This window comes from Poecilia reticulata, chromosome 8, assembly GCF_904066995.2.
Source record: "Poecilia reticulata chromosome 8, P_reticulata-male-v2, whole genome shotgun sequence".
Taxonomy (NCBI): Eukaryota; Metazoa; Chordata; class Actinopteri; order Cyprinodontiformes; family Poeciliidae; genus Poecilia; species Poecilia reticulata.
In genome coordinates, this window is record NC_088837.1 from 26,641,833 (window position 1) to 26,652,125 (window position 10,293).

The 10,293-nt window shown below is 48.5% G+C and overlaps 1 protein-coding gene across 2 annotated transcripts; it reads left to right on the forward strand.

Annotated features, from left to right (window-relative positions):
• The first annotated feature begins 1,586 nt into the window (after positions 1-1,586).
• On the forward strand, positions 1,587-9,098 carry fam83fa (family with sequence similarity 83 member Fa). 2 transcript variants are annotated; one of them, XM_081610368.1, is made up of 5 exons: positions 1,596-2,265; positions 6,330-6,497; positions 7,001-7,122; positions 7,878-8,641; positions 8,979-9,098. In XM_081610368.1, the coding sequence occupies exons 1-5, from the start codon at positions 1,792-1,794 to the stop codon at positions 9,026-9,028; spliced, it is 1,578 nt and encodes a 525-aa protein (XP_081466494.1). In that variant the 5' UTR covers positions 1,596-1,791; the 3' UTR covers positions 9,029-9,098. The 2 variants fall into 2 exon arrangements, with proteins under 2 accessions (XP_081466495.1, XP_081466494.1); XM_081610369.1 differs by lacking the exon at positions 6,330-6,497 and having other exon boundaries at positions 1,587-2,265.
• The last annotated feature ends 1,195 nt before the right edge of the window (positions 9,099-10,293 follow it).

The following is a 10,293-nucleotide window of genomic DNA, read 5'->3' on the forward strand; positions in this document are numbered from 1 at the left end:
CACACCTGTCCAGGTGACCCCTCCTGTCCAGGTGACCACACCTGTCCAGGTGAACCCGGCTGTCCAGGTGACCCCGCCTGTCCAGGTGACCCCACCTGTCCAGGTGACCCCACCTGTCCAGCTGTCCAGGTGACCCCTCCTGTCCAGGTGACCCCACCTGTCCAGCTGTCCAGGTGACCCCTCCTGTCCAGGTGACCCCGCCTGTCTAGGTGAACCCGGCTGTCCAGGTGACCCCGCCTGTCCAGCTGTCCAGGTGACCACACCTGTCCAGGTGACCCCTCCTGTCCAGGTGACCAAGCCTCTCGCCCAGAACGTTGGAGAGGAACCAACACCTCCTGACCCCACTGAGGGACCAGGTGTTAGAAAATGGACGGGTGGAAGGAAGTTTTTAAATGATTTCCTTCAGCTCAACCTCAGGTATCTTAAGACAGCAGCCGTCTGCTGAGGTCCAGACTGATCTGAGGTCCAGACTGATCTGGACCTCAGATCAGTCTGGACCTCAGCAGCCGTCTGCTGAGGTCCAGACTGATCTGGATTTAAAGAATCCAGGAGAAATAAATCCTGATAAGTTTGTAAAAACTTAAAATCTGAACCGATTTGAAACAGATTATGGTCTGAAACTTTAATCTGTGGAAACAAAACAGACATTTAAAAAACGTTCTGATGTCATTCAATCCAACTCCAGTCTGGTCGGTGAGGCGTGTATCCTAATCGACCTCTGACCTCTGGTCCTCCAGACCTTATGTTTGATGCAGAAGAAGATGCTGCCAGTTCTCCGCTCTACTTACTCACCTGGGAGAAGATTCAGACCATCAACCTGGAGGTTCAGGTTTCATCCACATCCAGCCTGTAAGTCAACATGAATCTCTGAATCAGATTAAATACGTGCATTTAATCTGTCTTCTCTCCATCAGGTCAAACCTGGCGGCTCAAATACAAAACGTGACAACATGGAACCGAAATGTCTTCATGCAGGGAGACTGAAAAAATGCTAAAGTTGTTAAAATGCTCCTAATGGCTGAAAGTTTTCTGTAAAACAGACTTTTTACATGAAATGTTTTCTAGTGTAGAAACAGAAACATGTGGAGTCGTAGCCAAATGAGTCGAAGTGATTTAACTATATACTTTTAAAACAACTTGTGTTTTGTAACTGTAGTAAATCTGCTGCCTCTATATGTGGAAATAAAAAACCTTTAAATTCAGATGGTTTTAATCCTGTTTTTATGTAGTGAAATTTAAAATAAATCTTTTTACATTTTAACCCGACTATAGTGGTACAGTAACTGGGTTATGAGTCTCAACCCATTTAACCCAACCTCTGGTCAGCTGCCATGACCCGATGAACTGGGTCAAACCCTGAACCCAGTTGGGTTAAAACAACCCACGTTGGGTTACGGATTGGGTTATTTTTAACCCAGGAGTTTTTACTGTGTTCCTTCAGTGGTTTTTGGTGCAGCGCCCCCACAGGCCAGGAGGGGAACAGGTTGGTCTGACTCGGAACCACAGCAGCTGGAGGTGGAGCAGATGTTCTGGTTCCAGTAGAACCGGGTCCACTGGACCATCAGGAGTGTTTTTCTTTGATCGTTTCTGTGTTTGTCATCATGCAGCAGCACTTTATAAATGAAACTGACCGATATTTATTAATCTACTGACTTTATTCTGAAGGTTTTCCAGCCGGAAGCCTTCAGGACCGCGGGGCGCCTCGTGTCGGTCCCCTAGCCCCGCCCCCCGCTCCTACCTGCGCTCCCTCCTCACCTGTCGGCCCAGGTGAGCGCAGCCGTCGCAGAGGCCATGGCGGAGTCCCAGCTGCTGTGTCTGGACAACCAGCACGTCAACGAGAAGGTCCCGGAGTCCCGGCCGGAGTTCTACTACAGCGAGGAGCAGCGGGCCGCGCTGGAGCAGCTGCTGCGCCACGGGGACGGAGCCTTCAGGATGCGCCTGCAGGAGGACAACATCCGGGACTTCCTGTGCGCCAGGGAGGTCCGGGCCATCCGGGACGGCTTCCAGGAGTACGACCCGGACAGCGAGCCGGAGCCCGGCGAGCCGGACAAGCCCAAGGAGGCCACCAGCGCCGACTCCGGGGTCCACTCCACCTACTGGCCGCAGATGTCCGACACCGAGGTCCCGGCGCTGGACATCGGCTGGCCGGCCTGCAGCGGCGTGTACAAGGGGGTGACCCGGGTGTCCGTGTACACACACCCGCCCAAAGAGCCGGGGCCGCACATCAAGGAGGTGGTGAGGAGGCTGATCCAAGGCGCCCAGAAGGTAACCGACCGGAACCAGAGGCTCATCGATGCAACTAGTTACTAACTGGTTAGTTTATATCATCACCTTTGAACTAAAAACTATTTAATCCGTCATTAAAGGAAGATGTGATGCATAAAAACAAGTTTCAAAAAGACAGAAAATGATTTTCCAGCTTCCTGAACCCATCCAGAGTTTTAGGGTTTTTCACTCAGAACCGATTCAAATATTCAGTTTAAATGATGCGACAGATGAAATGTTAATGGATCAAATTCTGCACATTCATTACGTTAATTTAGCTTCTTAATTAAACAAATATCTAAGAATTATTCTTAATAAAATAGATTTTTGAGCTTTTTCTCACCATCTGAATCGATTTTTTCTGAACTTCTGCAAATAAGGAAATAAATGTTTTTACCTCATGTTTTAAAATTAAATATGTTTTTATATAATCTTCTAAAACGTTAAACTATTGGAGTTTTTATTATTAAGACTGGAATTTAATACTATTATGATAATGAAGTTCGTCACAGTAAAAGGATTTAATGACTTAAAACCTGAAACCATAGAAACCAGCAATAAAAACATAATTTTAACATAATAATAATAATGAGATTTAACCGTAAAACAACAAATATTCATTATAATGAATCTGATTCATTATAATGAGGCTAAAACGAACAGAACCGACTCCTCTGATTGGCTGGAGGAGGCCATGTGACTCTGTGACGTCACTGTGGTGATGATTCAGCTGCAGGTCAGACAGACGATCTGATTCATTTCTGGATCAAAAACAACAAACTGAACATAAAAGTTATTGTTTGTTAAAGGTAAAGAAAATATTTCTGTAAATATGCAGCAGCTAAACGTTTAGGAAATTATCTGTAATGTCAAATGTTTATAATCTAATTAGCTTAAAATAGTCAAACATCACATTATTATTATTATTCAGATTCTTTCATAGAAATCAGACGGAAACATTTTCCAGATGGATAAACTCATAACCGTTGGGAATATTCCTGGAAGTTCAGTCTGGAATATTCCTGATATTCCTGGAAGTTCAGTCTGGAATATTCCCGATATTCCTGGATGTTCTGGATTCAGTCTGGAATATTCCTGGAAGTTCTGGGTTCAGTCTGGAATATTCCTGGATGTTCAGTCTGGAATATTCCCGATATTCCTGGATGTTCTGGATTCAGTCTGGAATATTCCTGGAAGTTCAGTCTGGAATATTCCTGGATGTTCAGTCTGGAATATTCCCGATATTCCTGGATGTTCTGGGTTCAGTCTGGAATATTCCTGGATGTTCTGGATTCAGTCTGGAATATTCCTGGATGTTCTGGGTTCAGTCTGGAATATTCCTGGATGTTCTGGATTCAGTCTGGAATATTCCTGGATGTTCTGGGTTCAGTCTGGAATATTCCTGGATGTTCTGGATTCAGTCTGGAATATTCCTGGAAGTTCTGGGTTCAGTCTGGAATATTCCCGATATTCCTGGATGTTCTGGATTCAGTCTGGAATATTCCTGGATGTTCAGTCTGGAATATTCCCGATATTCCTGGATGTTCTGGACTCAGTTCCTGTTTCCACTTCAGTCTGAAGTTTCCGGAACATGAAGTCGTTATTAGCCGGGTTCCTGGAGGCACCAACAGGTCGGGACAAGCAGCGGATTAATCTCATGATCCGCCAGCTCAGGTGAGCTCCGGTCGCCATGGTTACCCTCCCCCCCTCGGACAGTTCAGGTGTTCATGTTAGCCTGCAGTTTCCATGGAAACCTCCAGAAACTGGAGCAGCAGAGTAAGAAGCTGGAAACGCCTCTGAAAGGACAGTTTGTCTCTGATACGAACCGGCCAATCAGAGGCTGCCGTTTCTGCCCCGCAGGTGCAGTAAATCAACCTGTCAGCAGAAAGACGCACGTTGCTTTTAATGGAGGCCATTAAGGCGAGTCGTCTGCCAGGCTGCAGCAAAATGAGTCCCTGAGCTGCAGGAAGCGTCATTCCGGTTCAGGGTTTGGGAAAACGCCGCGGCAGCCAGAGGGAAGCCGACGGTCACCCAGGTTCTGCCTGCTGCCGTCGGCCAGCTGGGCCAGTTTTCACAAAATAATGAGGCTTCAGGGCGGAGAGCCGTAAAAACCAGAGACCATCCACCGGATCTGAGCTGCAGGCGCCACGTTCCTGCTTCTGAGCCGCCAGAAAGCAAAACAGAACCGATCCTGACCAAAACCCAGACATCCAAGATGGCCGACCGTCTTCCTGGCAGGCTTAACTGCTGGCGGTAAAACATCGTCCATAAACAACGTTTATGTTCCTGAATCAGCAGTAAGACCATCTGTACCGATTAAGATTTTTAGATTTTCTGACAATTATTTAAAAAATAAAATGTTTTGACGTTTTAAAGCAGCAGATTTCTGTAAACAAACTTTTCATCTTTGTTGTTTTTTATGCAGAAACTTTTCACCGAGTTATCGGAGTTCAGACATGAATAACATTAAGAACAATAAATATCTTTGTTGGTATTGAGCTCATGTTTCTGTTTACTCAATAATTTAGCAGAAAACAGTTTTTTGACCTGATGCCGGCCCACAGCACCACGGGGCCTCCGCCGTGCCCAACAGGGAATCTGAGCATCCAGCCTGTTTGTTTTCACACAGACTTATTTCCTCTGACGTTTCTGAATGTTTTTACTGGAACATTATTTTACTGTGACGTTCTGAACCTTTTGTCTCGTCTATGGAAGTACTGATGGCACATATTTACTTCCATACTCGTCTTCCTTTGTAATAACTGAGTGTGAATCTGTGTCGGCTGAAAGCAGCCGGTTGTCATCGGATCCGTTTTTTGTTTGTGACGTTTAACTTTCTGCTTTGCATCAAAAGCTCCTTGTTGAGCGGATCGGATCGAACAGGAAACGAAGCGGGAGCCTCAGAGAATCTTTAACTGGACCCCGTTTATCTGACAGGAAAAAACCATCACGGGAAACTTAAATGGGTTTATAAATGATTTCATAACCGTCTCTGGATTTGGTCCAGACTGTTTCCAGAGAAACTGGTTTTTCCACGGAATGGGCCGCTGGCTGCAGGGAGTCTGCTGGAGAATCACATAAAGATCCACCAAACTGCTGAGTTCAGCAGAAACCTGAACAGATCTGCTAAATGCTGCTTTATGAATCCAAATCTTTTTCCAGTTGCAGAAATCCCCAGGGTTTTTTCTTACAGTAGAATATTTTTGACACTGAAGTGTTTCCGTATTTTTAAACTGGTATTTAATTCTGATTAAATAAAAGTTTTGCTGTGATCAGGATAAAACTTTTATGCCAAAGTTGCAAATCGGATTCTTTGATAACTTTTGACTTCACTCAGAATTCATCGGCTGAGGAGGATGTGTGATGCTGCGGGCCTCGGTCTCCTCCTGACGTTTAGCATGGATGACATCATAGATGATTGTTATTTAGATGGCCGCCTCTGCAGGAAACTGAGAATGTGTTTTATTTTGGCTTTTCAGGGGAAATAATCCAAAACCTTTGATTAAATTGAAAGAAACAAAGTCATCGATGTTTCAGGGTTAAACTCTGTGACAGAAACTTAGAGCTGGAACACAAAATGTTTTATTCATTACAAGAATAAAGATGCCAAGCTACCAGGAGAAAGTCATAAAATTACTGATCTGATGTCAGCAGCTGTGCTAATTCAGAGGTTAGCTCATGCTAGCTGTGCTAATTCAGAGGTTAGCTCATGCTAGCTGTGCTAATTCAGAGGTCAGCTCATGCTAGCCATGCTAATTCAGAGGTCAGCTCATGCTAGCCGTGCTAATTCAGAGGTCAGCTCATGCTAGCCATGCTAATTCAGAGGTCAGCTCATGCTAGCCGTGCTAATTCAGAGGTTAGCTCGTGCTAGCTTTACTAATTCAGAGGTCAGCTCATGCTAGCCGCGCTAATTCAGAGGTTAGCTCGTGCTAGCTGTACTAATTCAGAGGTCAGCTCATGCTAGCTGTATATTATCATATTTCAGCGGTTAGATGCTAGCTGTGTGTTTCAGGCTCATAACGAGTGCAGGGCAGTAAAAATGCCCCGCTCTCTGTTTGCCCCAGGTCCTGGCCATTGTCATGGATCTCCTAACGGACCTGCAGATCCTCCAGGACCTGCTGGACGCGGCGGCGCGGCGCGGCGTGGCGGTGTACGCGGTGCTGGAGGCCCGCGGCGTTCCCCACTTCCTGGACATGAGCTCCCGGCTGCAGATCAACGCCATGCACCTGAGGGTGAGACGCCAAGCCGCGCACACAGCGCAGGACTCAAACCACCGGCTCCTCTGCTTGTGCGGCAGTTAAACCTTCCTCTGATGATCTAATTTAATATTTAACTTTTTGTGTTAAGTCGCCTCAACCAGCTGAATTCTCCTCCAGACTTCTGGTGAAAAGCTTAGAGGATGTTTGTTTCCTCTGGAGGAGGAAGATTGTTTCTCTGATCCTCTGACATCCGATCTGAAACCAAACCGGCCTTATCTGCAGCCTGCAGCGTCTTTCCTGCGCTGTGGGGCCGTTTCGTGGCGCAGCGGCCCGGTTCGGTTTTCAGGGAACCGTCTTTGTTCCTGAGAACGGATCCCAGAAACTAGAGGCTCCAGGGCCCAGCGTGGTCCACGTGTGTGTGTGTGTGTGTGTGTGTGTTGACCCAGGGCGTTGTGTAATCATGTTTGTGTGTGTGTGTGTGTGTGTGTGTGTGTGTGTGTGTGTGTGTGTGTGTGTGTGTGTGTGTGTGTGTGCAGAACCTGCGTGTGCGGACGGTGAGAGGCGCGGGGCTGGCCCTGTCCTTTGGGAAGCTGCCCGGCTCGCTCTGCTCCAAATACATGCTGGTGGACGGAGAGAAGGTCATGTTTGGCTCCTACAGGTTAGCGCCTCATGCTAACGTTATTAATGCTAATATCCTCATGCTAACGTTATTAATGCTAATATCCTCATGCTAACGATATTAATGCTAATATCCTCATGCTAACGTTATTAATGCTAATATCCTCATGCTAACGTTATTAATGCTAATATCCTCATGCTAACGATATTAATGCTAATATCCTCATGCTAACGTTATTAATGCTAATATCCTCATGCTAACGTTATTAATGCTAATATCCTCATGCTAACGTTATTAATGCTAATATCCTCATGCTAACGTTATTAATGCTAATATCCTCATGCTAACGTTATTAATGCTAATATCCTCATGCTAACGTTATTAATGCTAATATCCTCATGCTAACGTTATTAATGCTAATATCCTCATGCTAACGTTATTAATGCTAATATCCTCATGCTAACGTTATTAATGCTAATATCCTCATGCTAACGTTATTAATGCTAATATCCTCATGCTAACGTTATTAATGCTAATATCCTCATGCTAACGTTATTAATGCTAATGTCCTCATGCTAATGTTAACCATGTTAATGTTGTTGATTAATTTAAAGATTATTAATCTTTCATTATTATTCTATTATCGTTACATTCCTGGAAAATTGTCTCAAATCAATAATATCACTTATCGTGATAACTTCTGGAGTGATTTATCGTGCACTAAGTTGGTTGTTGCTGCGCTGAATGTTGGGAAGTTTGTGATTTATGGTTTAATTTCCGGTTTTAACCTCCAGCTTCACGTGGAGTTCGTCTCGTTTGGACCGGAGCGCCGTTACGGTGATGACGGGTCAGATCGTCGACTTCTTCGACAGCGACTTCAGAGAGATGTACGCCGTGTCGGAACCGGTCGACCTCCACAAGGAGTTCAACATCAGCAAGCCGCCGCTGCCCACTCCGGTCCCGAAGCCCCGGGTGGAGGAGCACCGCCGCCCCGCGCCCGTCTCCACGTCCCGCTTCCAGGTGTCCGACTCCAGACAGGCCGACTTCAAAGTGCCGGCGCACAAATACCACAACCCCAAATACTCGCTGGTGTTCGGGAACAGCTTGGGCCTGACGGGCTCGCTGCAGGACCTGTCCACTCAGAGTCACTCGCTGCTCGGCGGCACCAGCCAGAGGGACACGGAGGGACACGGGGACACGGTGGACCGGCTGTCCTCACCGAGTCCGAGCGCCGCCGCCGAGGAAGAGGAGAAGGACGGGCGCGACGGGGTGAGGAAGAGCGAGGCGGCCGCCGTGAAGAAGCCGCGCAGTTCCTTCAGGAACTTCCTGAAAAGCAGAGCAGCCAATCACAGAGCAGAGACTATACAGGAGGGCGTGGCCACTCCTCCAAGCCCCGCCCCCGTGGCTACGGCGCCAGAGGCCAACGGCGTCGCAGGAAACGAACCGGAGGATTCGTTTGAGGTTCAGGAGAAACCGGCGAGGCTCAAACCCAAAAAGCCGCAGAAGAACATCCAGAGGAGCGTTTCTCTGCAGACCATCGGCCCGGCGGACCAAGACGGTACGGAAACGGGCCAGACGGGTCACCTGTTGGAGCAAACGGGTCAAATATGACACTCAGCAGTTTTATATCATTAAAACATGAAAGTTTTTTAGTTAAAATGAGATTTTGCTCCTGAATTTCTGCAACAGTATGAAGCTCTAAAAATAAAGACATGAAAATAACATAGAACTAAAAACCTAAATGTAAAAATGTTTAGAAATGACTTTCTCTAAATGTTACTTTCTGTGGAGTTGAGCAGCACATCAGGGGTTAAAGGTCACGGAAAGCAAAGCTTGGTCATTTTAACCAGTAAAGAAAAGAAAACTGAGAGAAGTTTCTGTTTTTGTTTCTCCAGGACTGAAAAGCCGCCGAAGGCATCAGAGGAAGAACTGCATCCAGTCCTGAGAGGAGGAGGAGGAGGAGGAGGAGGAGGAGGAGGAGGAGGAGGAGGAGGAGGAGGAGGAGGAGGAGGAGGAGGAGGAGGAGGAGGAGGAGGAGGAGGAGGAGGAGGAGGAAGAGGAGGACGAGGAGGAGGAGGAGGAAGAGCAGGAGGACGAGGAGGAGGAGGAGGAGGAAGAGCAGGAGGACGAGGAGGAGGAGGAGGAGGAGGAGGAGGAGGAGGAGGAGGAGGAGGAGGAGGAGGAGGAGGAGGAGGAGGAGGAGGAGGAGGAGGAGGAGGAGGAGGAGGAGGAGGACGAGGAGGAGGAGGAGGAGGAAGAGGAGGAGGAGGAGGAGGACGAGGAGGAGGAGGAGGAGGAGGAGGAGGAGGAGGAGGAGGAGGAGGAGGAGGAGGAAGAGGAGGAGGAGGAGGAGGAGGAGGAAGATCAGGAGGAGGAGGAGGAGGAAGAGCAGGAGGACGAGGAGGAGGAGGAGGAGGAGGACGAGGAGGAGGAGGAGGAGGAGGAGGAGGAGGAGGAGGAGGAGGAGGAGGAGGAGGAGGAGGAGGAGGAAGAGGAGGAGGAGGAGGAGGAGGAGGAGGAGGAGGAGGAGGAGGAAGAGGAGGACGAGGAGGAGGAGGAGGAAGAGCAGGAGGACGAGGAGGAGGAGGAGGAGGAGGACGAGGAGGAGGAGGAAGAGGAGGAGGAGGAGGAGGAGGAGGAGGAGGAGGAGGAAGAGGAGGAGGAGGAGGAGGAGGAGGAAGAGCAGGAGGACGAGGAGGAGGAGGAGGAGGAGGAGGAGGAGGAGGAGGAGGAGGAGGAAGAGGAGGACGAGGAGGAGGAGGAGGAAGAGCAGGAGGACGAGGAGGAGGAGGAGGAGGAAGAGCAGGAGGAGGAGGAGGAGGAGGAGGAGGAAGAGGAGGAGGAGGAGGAGGAGGAGGAGGAGGAGGAGGAGGAGGAGGAGGAGGAGGAGGAGGACGAGGAGGACAAGGAGGAGGAGGAGCAGGAGGAGGAGGACGAGGAGGAGGAGGAGGAGGACGAGGAGGAGGAGGAGCAGGAGGACGAGGAGGAGGAGGAGGAGGACGAGGAGGAGGAGGAGGAGGAGGAGGAGGAGGAGGAGCAGGAGGACGAGGAGGACGAGGAGGAGCGGTGACGGATGGCCTCACTGCGACGCTTCTTACCGATTTACTGAAACGTTTCTCCTCAAAGCCTCCGGAGCCAAAACCCTGCTGGGTGGATTCAGTCGACATTTTTCTAGTTTATTTTAAATTATTCCACTGGTCGGAGTTTTCT